General features: G+C 40.4%; 1 protein-coding gene across 3 annotated transcripts in view; it reads right to left on the bottom strand.

The window, feature by feature from the left end:
- Window positions 1-19,499, bottom strand: part of myo1g (myosin IG) — a 70,582-nt gene that overhangs the window by 15,552 nt on the left and 35,531 nt on the right. For all 3 annotated transcript variants that reach the window (XM_085261991.1, XM_085261992.1, XM_085261990.1), the window contains 3 exons: window positions 16,626-16,730; window positions 15,866-15,979; window positions 9,767-9,924 (listed from right to left, as the gene is read on the bottom strand). In XM_085261991.1, coding sequence (XP_085118117.1) covers window positions 9,767-9,924; window positions 15,866-15,979; window positions 16,626-16,730 — 377 coding nt within the window. The remainder of the gene's footprint in view (window positions 1-9,766; window positions 9,925-15,865; window positions 15,980-16,625; window positions 16,731-19,499) is intronic.

Here is a 19,499-nt window from a genome sequence, read left to right as displayed (position 1 = left end):
CATTCCGGAGGAGCATCTGGATGAGATCATTGGGGTCTAAACAAGCCGTTTAAACTGGACAGTTAGTAGATTTTAATCTTGTTTTTCACCACATAACCCAGACATTTTACAGTCCTAATTCCTTGTTGTTCCTCAGGTCTAACTCACTGGTCACCCTGTAATTTAAGGCAGGTTCAGACAACGCCTTTACATTTTAAATACGAGTTTGAAGCTGCGTTTGAGTTCAACTTCATTACCCCATGCACAAGGTAACAACAGAGTAAAAACAAAAGGTTTATGGTGATGTTGTAACCCATATTCTGAGCTGTGCCCTGAATGTGAACCCTGCTACAGGTATCCTCTTAAGTCTATACTAAGCAGCAATTTAGCAGAAACACAATAATGTGTGGATGATTACAGCTAAATGATTTCCTGAACATAATGTGATACCAAATGCGTGACTATGCCTGCCTGTAATGAAAGTCACATGGTTTTCCTACACGGTTTGCCAGTGGCTGAAGTGCCATCCAGAAGGGCAAGGGAGAAGGAGAGATATTGTATTACCAACTTCCTGTAACATTAATGCTCTTTGAATTGGCCTTTTGTGAGTCACTCTCTAAAATGGATAAATGAAGCTTTTTCAAAGACATTACAGTCACGTGTTTCATCTGAAGTCTCATCGCATACAGTCTGTCAAACTGGAGAGTCCAAATAAACAACAAATTTGTTGTTGTTGTAAGTCTGTCATGCGCCGCACACACTGCCTGTAGTCAGTGATTTAACTGGCTCTCAGTCTTTTCTGTTGATTTTTTAAATAAGTTTATCCAGATGCTGAACGCAATCATATGAACACTACCAAATATAGTGTCTATTGTTGTGAAAACAAAGGTTAAAACCAATTATTTATATATATATATATATATATATATATATATATATATATATATATATATATATATATATATATATATATATATGAAATTAAGCTTGTAAATTACACTTATTTTCCCTAAAGACAACTCAGACTTATCATAATAACTTTTACATTTATTATTAAAAGTGAACATTTTTGTGCTTAAACATCCATTTTCTGCAGCTTAGCCAGGTTGCGGGTGTAGCATAATTAACAGAGAGAGAAGCCCAGATGTCCCACTTCCTTGCTACCTTTTCCAGCTCTTGTGGGGGAACGCTGAGAAATTGCCAAGCCTGCCAAGACATGTAATCTCTTCAGTGTGTCGCGAGTCTGCCCTGGAATCTATTCCCAGTTGGACTGGGACTGTTCAGTGTGGAGGAGTAGCAGATCTACTTTGAGTCCCCTGGCCTTAAATGACCATATTCCTCAGCCTATCTCTAAGGGAGTGCCCATACACCTTCCAGAGGAAACTCATTTCTGCACTTTTGATTTTATTCTTTCAGTCGCTACCCACAGCTTATGACCACAGGTGATGGTATGAATGCAAATCAACAGCTTCGCTTTCATGACCAGCTCACTCTCCACCACAACAGTTCAGTGTGGTAGCGGCATCACTGCCAAAGCTGCACCAATTGGCAGCATTAACAGTCGAGGGGAGAATGAACCTCCCACTCCCCTCACTTGTGAACAAGACCCTGAGATAATGGCGCTCCTGTGCCTGAAAGCAGCTAATCTGAAAACTGGAGTGAGCACTCCACACTTCTCCAGCTGAGAACCATGACCTTAATGTTGTTTACATTAAAAAAAGGAACAATATGTGTTATTCGTTATGTGAACTTGCAAACAATCTAAAATGACACCCCTGATTTAGACCGTGTGTCTGATCTCTCAAAACGAGCATCTGGTCAAAGCCCAAAAGAGGGACCAAGAATATCCTGGATAATGTATGCCAGTTCTTTCTATAGCTGCTGAACTATAATGTGTGTGGCTGTGCCATGTGATTTTGTGCACATGGGATGAATCATTCACACTTGCGCTGGTGGAAGTCAACCACACACTGCACATGTCAACAAGGCGTTTTGACCAACTTTAAATAGCAGTGCGACTGAGGCTGGATTTTGTGGCTAAATGAAGAAAATCAGTGAAGCACATGACCTGCCAGCTCTGTGGGAACTGAGAAGGAAATAGGTCAGAGTTTATATACATTATTTACACCCGTCTGGGTTAAAAGCTGCTCCTGCAGTTACTTTGCATTTGATCAAAACTCCAATAACAAGTCAAAACAAGAACCTGATCAGAAGCTGCAGGTTTGGAAAAATCTTAAGAGACAAAAAAATTAGGGACAAAAACATAAAAGAGGGGACGAGATGACCGAGGAGAGTTGGAGCACAAGATGCAGCTCCTGTTGCTCCAGCCAGCAGGACCGACTGTGAGACGAGCACATTGAGGACAGCCACTGAGGGAGAAAAAAAAAGGGGAGGCAGAGAAACAGGGGAGGCTATTTCAGGACTTGGATGACGCCTTTCACGACCTAAAAACTGAATTTAGAAATGAGAGGGCTGATTTCTCTCACACCTAGAATAACTGGCAAACTGTTGATGTCCAGCGAGGTCAAACAAGTCCTCGAGTCCATCATTAGCAGGTGAGCATGTGTGTCTATGTGATTCTCTTTGATCTGGGCATTAACGCCTAATCACAAGTCCTCTCACATATACTTTAGGGTTAATGAACTTGCACATTATTCTTGCTAAGCTGTAAAGGGATGGGTGACCCAGAAGATTGCTATTAATGCAACATCGTTCCAGGTCTTTCCATATTCATAAATGAAACTGCTGATGTGGAGACGAGTGGAGAAAATGCTGGAGAAGAGTCTGGAAGGAGCAGACTGAGGAAATGAAAACAAATAAGAGTTAGAGGAGGAGAGTGCAAGTGAGGAAACTAGATCTTAACACTTTGTGGACTCCACAAATCATTCAAGTATACGTTTACTTACAGTTACAAAGTTTAAGACTTTCATTACATAGGTAGTGAAGACTTTAAATTAAGGTGGGCTATAAAGATTAGTGCAATAAATTGAGCATCTATATATATTAAATATGATAAAAAAAATCTCCCTTCTGTTCCTGAGTTACTGTGCTATATAAACACCAGAAATATGGAAAGTCAATGTGAAGTTGACCTTTGACCTTTTTAATGTAAAATGCCATCATTTCATTATTATATGGTAAAACATTAACATAGACATTTATAGTCTGCTAGATCACAGAGACCTCTAACCTCCAGACTGTAACCTACCAATAAGGAGGTTAGAGTGATATAACAATTGGAAAGTTGGAGGTCGGTGTGAGTGTGCACATGAATATTAGGCAAGGTGCTTAAGTTTAGAAAAAAGGACTTGCATTGTTTGTGTGTAATTGGGTGAATGAGGCTTGTAACTGGGCTTTGAGTACGCAGAGTAAGGTGGAGCAAACTCATCTTTTAGTTCAAGACGTTGTGCAACATGAAGTTAAATCCCCTTCAAGTCTTCTAGACAAATCATTTATCAAGAATGGGGCAGTCATGTGGTCACTGTGACGTTCACCAGTTCATCCTTGAGTTCCAGCGAGTGTTAGTGTTAAATATGAAAACAGTATCTGTTTCACAAGATGGGATTGATGAGTAACCTGAAAACAAAAAGCTACAGGCGACATGAAGCAACGCAGCAATTTGGAGCTGAACTGACATGTTGTTCAACCGCATCAGAAAATAAACGGGTGATCTTAGATTGTTGAGTAATATCCGGAATATAACATCTTACCAAACTAAATCCAGTAATTAGACCAACGTTACGAAAACAAATATGTCATTAAAGAAAAGAAACGTGGTCATTTCCTGCACACTCGTGCTACAATAATCTGACTCCTGTGGAAGGAAAGAAGGAAAACAGAGTAAATTTTAAGGAGTAGAGGAATAAAAATAACTTTCTTTAAATGTGACAGTCAAGTGCATACTAAGCTCAGGGCAGGTATCGATCTATCGATGCTGTACTGCTGCACACAGCATCCACTTAAACAGGCTAATGCAAAGCTAGCAATGAAGAACCTCTGACCCAGAGAGATAGTAAAGCTGAGTATATCGGTCAAAGTTAAAGTTAGCATTATTGTCAAAAACCATATGTACAGATGATGCACAGAAACACTAAACAACTAAAAAATAAAAAGATACAACTTTAATAAAAGCCTTATATACAACACAACACAACACAGTACAATACAGTCTTCTATACACAATCCAGCAATGCAACCAAAACCAGTCAGGCAGTCAGCTTTCTGCAATAAAGTAAAAATCTTGTGTATGTCCTTTATGACAGTGTTTCTCAACCAATGTGTCGTTAGAAATGATCAGGTGTGCCGTGGTTCCACCTGATTAGTACTCTAAGCGACCAGCGTAACGGGCAGAACAATTATATTCTCTTCCACTAGAGGGCAGTACAGCTACCTGCTCTAATTTAATGGGTTGCCAACTGCCAGTAAAACCGAAGAAGACGAAGAAGTGTGAGATGAAAAGAAAAAGTAGCCAATCTGACCTGGGTCCTGGAGAAAATCCCGACCCAGATGAAGGCCCTAGCATGAGTAGTGGTCAGAAGAAAGCAAAAAACGTATACCGGGGACAAACTGAGCCAATTCCGCTGTACCTGGTGTGCGGGGAAAAAATGACCAATATGCTTTTTGAGACATTTTTGTTTAGTGGTGTGTGAATTTTCGAATTTTACTCAACACTGACCTGTGTGTTATTTAAGGATACAAAAGGCACCTAACTCAAGGGATAAACCATTGTTGTTTCTACACATAACACACAACTTATCACTGAACCAATTTTAGACACTTTATTACGAGGAACTTGTTGCAAAAACGCATCTCACCATGTCTTTAGCTCAGTCTAAAAGAATGCCAAAGGTAACACAGTTTGACAGGTGTAAAATTGTATTTTTACACAAACAAGGTCATTCCCAAAGAGCTTTTAGCCAAAAACTTGGCATAGCTCAACAAATCGTAATTAGAAATGTAGACATGTGGAGGACAAAAGAAGAAATGGCAGCACTAAAAAACAAAAAAAGTATCTGAAAGTCAGCCAGCAAAAACCTGACGTAGTACCTGAGAGATGAATCTGGCCCTTCAGTTATTCCATCTGCTGTTTGAAGTCTCATTAGTAATGGTCTCAGTGGAAGAATGGCTGTCAAGAAGCCACCCCACTCACCTACCTATTTCCTACCAAAATATAAAGGAATGAGTGGTAGCTCAAGACTATAGTTAATAAGTTGTACATGATGTCAGGGTGGGTTTTGGACCAAACCAGTTTGATCGAGCGATTAAAGTTCATTTTATCTTACATAAAATAAGTATTGATATATTTAATATATACAGACAATAAACAATGTTCCTCTATAAGAGGAACAATAAACTCAATTTCTGGGCTAAGTGAGCCAGAGTTGTATTTTTGTATTTTATATCCTTCATATCGAAATCAATCCACAGACTGAGAGTTTTACAATTGGTTCTGTTAAAGTCAGTTCAAAACTGTCAATTTAAAGCATCTAATATGTGAAAAGTTGCATGAAGGATGTTAACAAACTGCACATTTTGTACAAACTTCTATTTATTCTGCAAGGAGTCTGTGGCCGTGATCAATAAGATTATAAACCCCCAAATTGCCTTTTAAGTAAAAATCCTCCTAAATCTTTTGAGGCAGGAGCAGATCATACCCTAAATCCTGCCTTTAGCTCACTCATACTCCCCCAGCTGTCCCAGCAGATGGTCCAACCCCCTGAATAAAAAACACATAGAAACACACACATACACAGTATTTCTCTCTTAGTAAACAGACACACTCAACACACACACACAAACAGCTCATTCACACTGACAGCTCTGACCCAGGTGACAGGAAGAGAAAGCAGGAGAGAATCAGGGATGAGAGGATGGGGTTATGTACAGGAAAGGAGAGAGTGAAAGAGCGCAGTCCTCTGAGGGAATGAGAATCGGATGTGACATGACAGCAAACCAGACAGCTTGTCTTTGCCATCCTCACCGACAACACAGAGCGGCTTTGAAGTCAGATTTTACCTTGCGCCTTTAACGCTGACTTTTCTGACCCAGTTTTGTACAACTCACTGTGTCACTGCAAACTCTCTCAGCTGTGAACACCGGCAGCCTCACAGATCTACTCACTTACTCTGAAGAGACGAGGAAAAGCAGCAGGAGTCACAATCACTCCATTGACTGTTTCCTCCTCTGACCGTTCTCCCCACCAAACATAAAAACTAAAATGATGTGCGCGTGACTCTCAGAGTCTGGCATCCCATTTCCTGACAGAAGGAAGCACAAGAGGAGTGTGTCTGTGTGTTGTCATCCTCACCCCCCTCTTGCACATGCTCGCACACTTGCACATCTCACCCCTGACTTTGTCTCATGAGTCTCCTTTTGATGAGTAGCCTAGCTGAGGTCGCGCCCCCTTCCATTCACCGCAGATGGTGGCACAATAACAGGCGGAGAGCTGAAACAGACTCCCCCTGAGACGCCTGCCGCACCCCGACACAGAGCCACGCAGCTGCCGCAGGGACCCTGGTGATATAGATACCCATACACCCCCCCCTGAAAAAACCCAGACCAAAAGTCTAAGACTCGTAAAATCCACAAAAGCCTCACCGGGGATCTGGGATCAGGAAGCTGAACATACACACAGAGAGACTCATAAAAGTGGGAGCACACAGAAACACATGCACCCTGGAGCGACTGCTGTCTCGCCGGATTCTGAGCTGAGAGCAAAAACAAAACGACGGACAGGACAGAAGAAATAAAAAACATGTTGATGTGAGTCAGCTGATGGCTCAGTCTACACTTCATCTGCACTCAGTGATTCCAGAAATCACATCACATGGTTTTTAATGATGATTAGAGCATTTTGTTTGGCTTCCAACACAGCACAACTCAATAAAAGTAACCATTTCAGCCTCTAACGCAGTAAACAACTCTAGAATCTATATGAAGGGATCACAGTCCTGGGTTTTTGGATTCTTTGTTATTCTAGAAACTTCATAAGTCGTACCTATAAGAATGCAAAGTCTGTGATGAATTTTACAAAAAGGGAAACGAATTCAGATATGAGCTCCACTGTTTATGTCTTTATTTTTGTAAAATTCTCTCAGCATGAAGCTGGCAGGATTTGCAGGAGATCGATCGCTGCAGACTGGGTGAGGACTCCGAGGGCAGTACTTACGACAACACGGCCACACTTAAACACACACCCGCCCACGCGCGCACAACCAAAACAGTCTGCTGTGTGTGAAAACTCGTGGGCCGTGCCATTCAAACGGAGTCTGGCAGAGATGAATGCGGGTGGATGTGAATCAGGTTTTTAAACAGCAACGAAAAATCGGAATCCGAGTGATAAATGTGATAAATGTCAGCGTGACTGATTCATTTCACGGTAGTTATTCAGAGCAGGACACAGACAGCGACAACTATGACAGTGATAAATGCCAAGGATATGATTTACGTAATTGTTATGCAGCGTTAATAGAGTTCGTTGTAACCGAGACGTTTGGCGGGCAACAATGGGGCTAAAGCCGTGTCGTTTCTTCATGTGAGACCGAGGCCTGGAAAGCGGCAGGTTTTCATTTTGAACAATCACTTCGCCGGCTCATCTCGCTGATTAATTCATTAAAAGTTTTATGAAGAATGTTTTGTTCTAATTAAAACCTATGTCAAAGATGTGAATTATCAGCATGAGAAAACAAATTTGTTTCTGAATTTGCGGATGATCTCTTTGAGAATGATGACCACTCTGTGCACCCTGTTACGCATGCCCCAGTGGGCCGACACATCCGCCATCTGGTTAGTGTTTTCTTGCATCCTCATTAACCTGCTCTCTTCTCTGCTTCACTTCTAGTGCTGATTGTCTGCGGAGGCACACCTGCTGAGCCTCGCCTCTCCTCCATCAGCATCGGTATTCCTCAGATGCTTTTTGAAGTTTCACTTATTATTAGATGAGTTGGGAGTTGCTGCCTGCCTCTCTTATTTGTGTTCAACACTTGCAAGTAAATTTTCTTTTGTAGAAATAAACGTTTCCTGAAAGGCAGCAGTGTTGTGGCATCTCTTTTGAGCCATGAACCCCTTCAGTTAGTGCAGGGGCAGGCAGCATTTCTCCCTAGAGAGCCATACTGACTTCAATAAAGTAAGCAAAGAGCCAGACATTGGATAACTCAATCGAAACCAGGTTATATTTAACATCTTGCCAGTTGTCTGAAATATACCACTGCATAGATCACTGATGAAACAGATTGCTCTGAAATTGAGTTAAACAGCGGTACAGACTTCCTGCAATCATTGGTCTTCAGATTCCTGTGCATGGTGCTGCCTCTGATCGACTGGCTGATTCATGGGTGTTGTTTTCCTGTTTGCTATGTCTGGCCCAAAGGCTATATTTTACCCTTGTGAGTTTATAATTTCTTAAAGTAAACCCATTATGCTCATTTCAAGCTCCATATTTTTATCCCTTGATTCTACTAAAGATGCTTTGCATTAGGGCTGCACAATTAATCGTTACAAAATTGCGATCTCAATTCATACTTATGTGCAATCTCATTTCGAAATGACAACGATTTAAAAAAAAAAAATTACAATTGTACTGCATTTTGTTCCGGGACTTAAGCTGCATGAAAACAAGCGCTCACTCTTCCTGCTCAACAAATGACAAGGGCGGAGGCTTATACCACGTGATACAGAAGTCAGCTGGCAGGGAAAAAACAACGGAGAGCACGTGAGAGATGACGAAGCTGTAAAGGCCAAGAAAGTGTCAGGAGAAAATCCGTCCCGATCAACCACCCATACATCAATAACGGGAACCTTATACAGCACTTCCCTATACCCGTCGAACTCCCGCAGGCACAAAGAGATTACGGAGGCTATCACTTATCACCTGACCAAAGATATTTATATTGGAAAAGAAAATCGTGAGAGAATCGTGATCTCAATTCTAAGCAAAAAAATCGTGATTCTCATTTTATGCAAAATTGTACACCCCTACTTTGCATGATTCAGAAGTTCAGTATAATGCTTATTTATCTTATGCAGGGTTGTTGTTGTTGGTCTTGTTGTAGCCCCTGAGTTTATCTACTGTCTAAAACAAGTTGTTTCAATGCCTCTCCTTTTATCCAACTTTTTGGCTGATTGGCTGCCCCTTGCAAATAGAAAGTTAAAACAGCGGGTGGGAGGGGCTGAGAGTCAGAGATGTATGTACGATGACCATAACTTGATATCTGCTCTCAGTGACATCATAAAGAGCCAAGAGAATAAAAAAAAAAAAAAAACTGAACCAGAGCATTTGAAGCAGTTTTTTGCTGACAGGGATTACTTGTACATACACTTACCTCATTATCATCATTGTATCAACTGTAATGTATCATCATTATTATAACAGCATATTTATACTAGAAATTCTGGCTGAAATTATTTTCTGCCAGAAGTTGTTTGACTTGTGCCTGTTCATAGGATAACCCACAGTCAGGTTAGGAACCATTGCTCCGGGAGAAAATCCCCCACAGATGTTAAATAAGTATATGTTGATGTAAGGTAATGTAATCGCACATAGCTGTAGAGAACAAAGAATCAGATTTCAAACTGAATAATCCATTTTAAGATACCATGACCGAGGCCACAGCACTTGGCCGTTTATTATCATTTCAGTCATCTTTAGGAGCAAATACTTGCATTGCAATTATCTGCAGGCTAGTATTGAGTACTTTTACCCTGAAGGTAATGTGCATTACAGGCTGACAACATAAGTATAAATGAGTGCGGGATAAAAGACAAAGAAAAAAAAATCTCTGTAACTGACCGTGTGAAGTGGTCCACAATCGCTCCCACCAGTTCACCCACTCTGTCCTGGTTGGGGCACAACTCGCCTCGCTGCAGGCACAGCAGGACGTCATCCTGGGAGGACGTGTGTAACGCCACCATCTGGTCGACCCCGGTGGTCACGCTCACTCCGGTAAACTGCGGAGAAAGAACACGTTAAAGAAAGATCTCAGCCAGATCCAAGCTTGAGCTCATGCTTTGTATGACTTTTTCATGTAATATAAGATAAGATAAGATAAGATAAGATAAGATAAGATAAGATAAGATAAGATAAGATAACCTTTATTAGTCCCACACGTGGGAAATTTGTTTTGTCACAGCAGGAAGTGGACAGTGCAAAAGTTATGAGGCAAAAATTAGAATACAATAAGAATAAATACAGTATACAGCTGTACAGAATAGAATAAAATAAAATACTATATACAGTAGAATAAAATAAAATAAATATACAATAAGATAAAAAATAGAATACAAATACAAATACTATATACAACTGAGTAAAAATACAACGATGACAGAAAGGATTATTGCACTTAGTATTATTGCATATGTATGGATGTGTGTGCTTGATCAGTTAAAGTCTTTATTATGGAGTCTGACAGCAGTGGGGAGGAAAGACCTGCGAAATCTCTCCGTCCCACACCGTGGGTGCCGCAGTCTCCCACTGAAGGAGCTGCTCAGTGCTGTCACAGTCTGCTGCATGGTGTGATACACTGACAGATAAATAGTCTTTAGTGAGGGTCTTATTAATAAATGAATACATAGATTTTAATAATTTTGGTGCTTTCACTGATAAATTGCTTGTTATTTTTTCTGATTATGGCGGCATTGGAACTCCATACCCTTTACCTCCAAAGGAGTATTTCATAAATGCTGCAATGCTATTTTTATTTTAGCAAAAGACCAAAGGTGAGAATTCTCCTTCCTCTAAAGCCTCATGCATGACCTGCCTATAGGCTGAGTGACCTTTAATATTCATCGACACAGATTGCAGCATTGGGGATTCATTTGTATAAAATTGTCAGGGATTATCACATCAATGTACAAAACCTGTGAGTTTAATACAGTACAGCGCAGCATATCTTGGATCAAAAAAATTCAATGCCATAAATGAAGCCAGCGGATTATTTCTGCTCAGAATATGTAAGCTGGAGGTGCACGTGTGTGGGTGCAGTGAAGGGGAAGTCATGAGCTGTGACCCAGTTGGAATTAATGTACTGATTTACCGCAACGGAGGGAGAGGAAGGCGGCAGGGTGCAAATGAAAGAAGGACTATGAGAGACCCATATAGGTCAAAGACAAAACCAGAGGAGACATGCAAACAGTGTCATGGGTTTTTAGAAAGCAAATGGAAGGACAGAGTGGACTAAGCCTCTTACGGCCTCCAGTCATACAGGTTAATCCAGCAGGGACGACAATGTGCAGGATGTCCCAGCACCGACAAACGCTGGTTAAACCTGCCCTTCAGTGAAGGGGAAGCTGCACAGCTGATCTAGCAGCGTGATACTTTTTACTGTGTTCCAAACATATTTTATAAATTACATTACTTTACTTTGTTCTATTGTATCTGCAGCACTTCTCTTTGCAGTGGCAGTGCTTAAATTACAGCTCTAAAATAACACAAGATGGATTTGATATGAGGCTCATTTATGATCTTTTCAGTTAATCGTTTACTTCAGTCTTTAAAGTTTCACTAAATAGACAAACAAACTTTGGCTGCACAGTACAAGACCATATCTTTTAGGTGCTCACTCTGTCAACCCAACAAAAAAAATCTAAAAATATCCAATTTATAATTACAATATAAACGTCACAAATTTAAGAAATGCAACTGCCCTGCATTAGACATTAGGGGCTGTTTTAAGTTTTTATACTTTGCCTTGATTATCTGCTTTATTCTTATGATTAAGGTTTAAACTGGAACATAATCTAGGGGTGTCAAACATAAGGCCTGTGGGCCAGAATTGACCTGGCAAAGACCCCAATCCAGCCTGCTGGATGGCTTTGGAAAATGTGAAGGAGGGCAGGAATTTTGAACTTTTAAGTCTTTCTTTGCTAGTTTTACAGCTTTTCCTTCCCATAAAAATCTCCCTCATTCACAAGTAATAAAATGATAGATATCTGTCATTTTACACATTTCTCCTTACAATTGAAGCTCAAAGACTCATGCTGACTGATTTCTTTCATTTACAACAGCAGCATTTCTTTACCATGTAGGAAAACTGAGAAATAATGTTGAATATTGCACTTTTTTTGTCTTATCTCCTTGATTAAATCTGTAGTTAAACTTTTTACACCAACAGAAATTGGAGTTTTACGGGTTCAGCCCACAGAAAATCAAAGCGGGCTGCGTGTGGCCTGCAGTATAAAATGAGTTTGAGGTCCCTGACCTATGAGAAGACTTCATGGTAGATAAATCGAACCTAAATTCAATCAAGACTGACTCAAAAGAGAGATAATACAAAAAAGCAAGACATGTCCCCCAATAAATTGTAAATTAGTATCTATGGGAGACTTCTATACCTCAAAGATCACGCTCTTTCCTGTTTTATTTTGAAATCACTGCTCCTTGTGTATTCCTTTCATTTTTATTTCTTCCTTTTCCTTGTCCCCCCTCATTGGTCATCGTCTGCTCCACCTTGATTAATCCCACTTGTTCACTATTTGCCAATAGCTCACCTGCAGTATATAAACTCGCCATCTCCTCTGTTGCTGTGAGATTGTGTTGTTGTGTAAAGTTTTCCAGTGTTCCTATTGTTTTTAGTATTCCTTCCTAGCAGTCTTTTAATTTCACTTTGATTTCTACTTTGAACATTTGACTGTTCTAAATAAAAGGAGCATTTTTCACATAGTTTATCTTATAAACAAATCAAAAGTTTAATGACTGGAAATACTCCAGTGTGAGAAACGTCCATTAACTTTCTATCAGTTATTTAAATGACTAAATGTTTTAACAGTAACTATTTAAGCTTACAATATGTTTATGCAAAGTGAATGCTTAGTTTTTAATTTTGTCAACATTTTTTGAAGACTGAGTAAACATAAGCGCCAGTTAAAGTCAGGTTTTCTGAATTTGACCAGTCAGAGGTACAGAGCTCGTGTTTTGCTTCAGGTTTTGACCTCAGCGGTGACCTGGGTGAGAGTCAGAGATGCACTGCTTCTTTAATGCTGTATTCTGAGTTTCTGACCTGGATAAGACTCATATTCCTCATTCTGAGCACCAGAGTCTAATGGCACCAGCTATCTTTAGCCGCTCCGCTGCTGCATAATGATAGTTTTTAACCCTCTGGCATGCAAGCGCTCTCTCTCTCCACCTCTCTTCTATCACTGCTGGACGTCCAGCTGTGCTGACTCATTACATCTCACGAAGGTGTTCTCAGTGAAAGCTATTTTGCATTCAGTACCTGAGTCACCTCAAAGTCTGATGGCACTTGGCAATCTCCAACTTTTGTTGGAATCCATCTTAATCTCAGATTCCTCAGTGAGGAACTGGGTAAAAAATGGGATGGAAATATCATAAACTAGACAAACTATTACATACATCTCAATTTTTTAGTTCAGTTTAAGAAGTTTTTCTGGCCAAAAAAGAAGGTGTGCTACTAGCTATTACAAAACACACACAGCCACTTTATTAGGTACAACAGTTAAACTGCTCATTAAGTCACTAATCAGCTGATCACATGGTGGAAGCGCCATGCATTTAAAGATGCAGACACTGTAAAGACAATTACATACATTTAATTCTCTTAAATATATGTAATATGTATGAGAGAGCAAAGACATTAAGCTGCTTGGTCAACAGTTCTAGAGTTGGTCTCCTCCAATCTTGACTGCATGCTTACAGCCCTGCTTTAAGACGCCTTAAGTCTGTGTGGTGATAAAAACATACTTTTACCCGAGACAGAGGTAAATGCCAAATGTCCAAGAAGGTTTTTCTAGCATTAAATGCACCATCACAGTACCATAGAGGTTTGGCTAAATGCCTCTACCTGAAACAATACCACCCCCCACCCCACCCTTTTTTTTTAGATATAAAAAGAGACCCAGTGTTCCACATGTTAAATTCTTCAGTCAACCCTTCACTTTCTGTATGTTTTCCCAACACCAAGGTTCATGCATCAAGCTGTAGAAGAAAATTATGATTTCTGTTATTTCAAGAGAACTTCAGCCTCTTGCCCTGCAGAGCCAGCAGCCCTTTGAGATTCCTGATCCAGTTTCTCAGCTGAGGTTCGCCCCATATGGCAGAAAATCTAAAGCTAAGCTTGGCAGCTGCCTCCCAAGCATGACCACGGCGTCACATGTTGACAACAAAACCTAACGTACACACACAAACACGCACACAAACACTGACTGACTGATCAACAACCTCACAATTCTTAAAGGTCATCAGCCCTGAGACCCAAAGGAAGACAGTGTTCTCTCAGTGTGAGTCCTCTTATTGCTCTTGTACTTGTTGATGGATGGCTGTGACCTGGGTCAAACAGGACGGAAGATGAGTAGGTGTGTGTGTGTGTTTGTGTTTGTGCGTGTACACAACTGAGGGGACAGAGTAAGAAATAAAGAGCAGCCAGAATAAAGCACAAAAAGTCTGACCACATTCATAACAGCTGTTATTTTTGTATTTGTACCACACTTTAAGGACAAAACCTTTTATAAACCTCTGTGATTTGTCTTGGTTTTGTTCTGTGCTTTGTTCTTCAGGAGCTAACAGGAGACTAACTAACGGCATGAGCTACACCTGGGTCCAGTGAGCTTGGCTGAAAAAGCATGTTTTTGCAGTAGTTGTGTCTCCCTTGCTTTCTGTCCTCATTTTGACATCAGCCTTCTGATTTGTACTTGCTTATGGGCGGCATGATTTCTGGACTTATTTATTGCCGCGCATTTTACTGACTTGCTGAACACAAGTACAATAATGTTTCTTCAGTGCTTTCATGTATGCTGTAATGTTCCACTTAAGTGATATTTGGATGGTTACAGTTCCTGACTTGGGAATCTACTTTTTATGTGCCTTTACATAATAATGTGAAATCTTGGTCATTTTCATGCTAATATCAAAATGTTCTGTCTAGTCAAGGCTCCTCCAGCTGGAAGGCCACAGTTACAATCCATCAATCCATTTTAAAAACTGTTTATCTAGTTCACATCTGCAAGGGTGCTGGAGTGATCTGTCACAGGCCACGAGGCCTTGACACCTGTGGCAAATTACAATCCCCAATTACCCTAACACAGGAGCGTCCAACTCTCAGCCTCAAGGGCTGGTATCCTGCAGGTTTTAGATGTGTCTTTCAACACATTTGATTTAAATGGTTAAATTACCTCCTCAACATGCCTGGAAGTTCTCCAGAGGCCTGGTAATGAACTAATCATTTGATTCAGGTGTGTTGACCGAGGGTAATGTCTAAAACCTGCAGGACACCGAACCTTGAGGCCTGGAGTTGGAGACCCTTGCCCTAACGTGCATGTCTTTGGACTACAGGAGGAAGTAACGAGAGAGAAGGGAGAGAACATGATGGCCTGTGGATTCAAACCAGTGCAGCAATGAGCCGTCCAGTTACAATTAATTCTCAGCCACAAACATTATATGCAATATATGTGTTTGTACTATTTATCAGAAATGTATTATGATGAATAACTCTGCAAATTCTGCACCAAAAGAGTTGAGCAGACATTCAGTCACTCTGAGACCACATGAAAGCACAAAATAAGTATAAGGACAGTAAAGTGAATTTAGTACTGACTGAAGCAATTAATGAAAAATGAAAGTATTTATTATTGTATTAAAAACTGTAAAATCATCATATGGTCTTATGGTAAAAAGTCAATGCCTGCAACTATGAGCATTGTTGGGGACACTATGTTTAATCAGTCTGGGGTTTAAGGGTGAGAGTTATAATGTAATCAGGCTGTGGAAATGAGTAACATATGCTCAGATCCCAACAGGATACATTTGCAATGCTGGAAATATTGGATAAAGACAGCAGGAGTGAAGATAAGAGAAGGGATTTAGAAGGGAAGCTAGCAAATGAGTCTGTGTGTGAGCTTGCATTCAGAGTGTATGCTCTCCCACGTGAGTACTTACTGAGTCTAAAGGAAGCTTCTTCAGAACCTTATACTGTTTCTTTGGCTCTAATTTGTAGATGTACTTGTCTGTGATGAGCAGGCCTCGGTCTGTGCTCTTGTTGAACCTGTTCACCTGAGAGAGCAGAACAGGGGAAAGAAAAAGCTTCAGCATGTTTGTTCATTTTCTATTTTCTGTGAAGAGCCCTTCATGCCTCTTGCAGGATCTTTTGGGTTATTTCATTTCAAAAACAGGTTTTCCTTGTAAAGCAGCAAAGAAGCAACACACAAGAAAACATAAAAAAGACTGTGGTGGGTCTGTGAGTCGGGGGTTGCTTCAGTTCACTGTATCAAAGGCTACGTAACTTCAAATATAACTAAGCTCTACTCATAACTTAGGCGAAGCCCTCAATGTTCAGTCCCTGATATGGAAAGTATGGCCATTATTATCCTCAGGGAGACGATAAGAGGTTCAGCATGAGGTAAAATAATAAGCAGCGCTTCATTCAGGTTAAGGGAACTTGAGGACTGAATTCATAGTTCAGTTCCTTTTTATGATTGATCCTCAGATTACTTCCTGAGAAGGCTGTGTTCACTGGTTTGAACATGAAATATTGAAAGATGAGCTGTTACAAAAGAGAGGAAGCATGAGGGGGTGGAATGGGAAACACATCGAACCAGAAAAACATCCCAAAGCTAAAAGGAAGCAGCAGAAGAAAGAAACTCCTTGTGGCTACAAAACACATTTCCATTTCCCCGTGTTCTTTCCTCACATACTGTACCTTCCTACAGAAGCTCGAGAAGAGGACCTGACTGTACTCGTCTTTGTTCTTCAGCTCCTTGGAAATTCGGATGAAGCTGGCGCTGGTCTGAGGGCAGTCTCGGGCCTGCAGAAATGAAAGACCAGTATTATTTCAGGAGGTCGGTTGAGGCGACGATCTTCAGTACAGATGGAATAGGAATGCACTTCGCTGTTAGTCACAAAACTCCAGGTGACCTCTCCCAGCCTCTTTTAAGCCTTTTTATCGCTTTAATTCCATAAGCAGCAGATCAAAGCTCAAGGCCCCTGGCTGCTGTTACCAGACACGGAGCCTGACGTGCCGTTTCAGAGGGACCAAAGCTGATGAGAAATACATTTGGTGGCAAATCTAACACTCTGTTATAGTCTTCCTCCTATAAAGTGCAGCTATCACAGTCATTTTTTAAACATTTCTCCTACAATCTATTTTACATGCTTTAATATATACAGTACACGGTTTAAAGCTGTGGTTCCCAGACTGTGTGCACTGAAGAAATCCAGGTGTGACCATCGTACATTCATTTTGCAGTAAATAACTGCAGACAAACTATATAAATAAATTCAGTCTCTGTATCAGTACTTTCTGCACACTCGTTTCCCTTAAAAAATCTCTTCTATCAAAGTGAACCTCAGTCTGTTTGAGGAGTATTATGACAGCATGACACATCAAAGGCTCTGACTGACAGCAGGGAGAATACAAAGGGGAAAACAGCTCACTTTCTTGTGTGAATCAAACCACAACTAACTACCAGTCCAGCCTATTCGCCAACTAAAGAAAAGAGAAAAAAAATCAGTAGGGAGCATAGAGGAAAGTTGAACTGCCTAATGGCTTCATTTGCCTGGAGATGTCAATGTCCCTTAATCTGAATGTGTGCTAACATGACGCCAAGAAAGCCTAAAGAGCCACTTGGAAACCAAATATCCCCTCTGAGAGAAACTAGGCCTACTTCAAAAGAGCACCGGATGCCAACCAAGAGGCTCCATGACTGCCTGTTGATTGGTGTGAAGGTGTTTCATAAGGTGATGGAGGCAAGGTGACACTTCTCTCTGTTGTCTGATGCTGTAATCAAAACATGTCAGAAGACAGAGGATATATTTTTCACAGGGATGCATACTGGTTTACTCTTATATTATGGCTTATCGTTTGGTGTTATTTGGAAACGGTAAGTATCCAAAAAACCTCTTAGTTTTTAAACTTGTACCAGCTTCTCTGGTTCCAGAGGTAAATCTGAGTGCTACTGAGTGAACTGATATGCTAGTGTGATTCCAAATTACTACCAACAGCTAAGATTCAACATCTCTGACTATATATAAAAGATGAATGTAGCCACCATTTTTGCTGAATGGGAAAATCACTGTCTAAATATGTTCATTTAAGTAATATGAAACGGGGCAGGTTCAGGCACTTTTTCCAGGTCTTAGTGTTGATTACCTGAAAATTTTCCTTTGAAGCTTAAGACTGGACATGAACCCCCTGAACTCGGTGAACTTACAATCACAGTAAGGATTCAGCCTGACTGAATGCCACGATGCATGCACTAATCTACAGGTCACTGTGGAATTAAATGCAATCACATGAACTTAGATCCCTGAAGGAGGCCAGCAAGTCAGGGGCCAGCTGACAAACTAGCAAAGGGAATGTCTCAGGACTCTGCGGCAGTCACGCTCACGCTCCCCGAAGGCATCTTTAAAGTCAGAAAACAACCTCATATTAGCTGGTAAATGAAGCAACTGTAGTATTCATCAATAAAGGGCTGTGTTCACATGAACAGCCCTCTTTTGGTCACAGCCCAAGGCACATCACATGCACAGTATACATTCACAACAAAAGATGATCCTATACACAGCTGATTGTTCAAGTCTTTTTTCATTACTGTGATGAATTTGTGTGAAAATTTCCTGCCAGTGGGCTGCAAAATATCCAGCTGAACTAACTAAATGGGAGTCATGTGAAATGACAACTGCTTAAGAAATTCTTCCGTTTTGAAAGTTAAAGAGGCAGAAAAAACAAGCGGAAAACTATAAAACTACAAAATGCTTTAATGTTTTTATCAGTTCAGCAGTGTTTGAGAATCTATGTCACTATTTTAACATTGATATGTTAAAATATATATAAAGAAACAAGTTTTGTTTTTTTTTAAATTTTGAAATCATGTTCTGCCTTTCCAGGGAAGCCACTGAGACTTATTTCTACTGTTTTTTGGGTTTGTTTGTTTTTTAAATCTGGAGTGGAAAGTGTAAAAACGGCAGAAAAGTCAACTCCAGCTTTTCAATAAAATGCATTGCAATATCATTTCAGGTGATTTCAAAAGTAGTTCTGCTTTTCTAGCTGAGATTTAGGTGTGCTGTCTGAATCACAATAATCGCAGACATAATGGCTGGTTTCTTAGTTTTAGTTTTGCCATCTAGTTTATTTGGTGGTTATAGTTTGCTTTTATTCACTGTTTCAGTTTATTCTGCCTCGCGTGTGTTTCTCGTGTCTTAAGTATAAATCTGTGTTAGGTGTTCTCATGTTCAAGAGCTAGTTTGTCTTGTGTGCTTATTATTCAGTTTTGCCTCCCATAATTGTGTTTCACTGATTGCTTGCACCCAGGTATTCTCCACAGCTGTACTCACTTCTTCTAAGTAGCCTGTGTGTACAACAACCCTCAGGTTTAATGTGTTTTGTTGGTGTTTTCTCTCTGAAAATGTTGCCAATACATTTTTATTTTGCTCACATGTTTTCCTTTCTTGCAGATATAGTTCCCTGTTGGATTTTCTTTGTTTTTCTTTGTACTATGCTGTCAGACAAAAGGTCATCAAATGCACATACAAGCTTCCATTTTGTCTGTGTGTCACAGTGACGTCACAGAAAGGT

Source organism: Mchenga conophoros, linkage group LG22, assembly GCF_057382185.1.
Source record: "Mchenga conophoros isolate Kocher_MC1m ecotype Shallow Benthic linkage group LG22, M_conophoros_male_GT1.1, whole genome shotgun sequence".
NCBI classification, from domain to species: domain Eukaryota; kingdom Metazoa; phylum Chordata; class Actinopteri; order Cichliformes; family Cichlidae; genus Mchenga; species Mchenga conophoros.
This window is presented reverse-complemented; position numbering and strand designations above follow the sequence as displayed.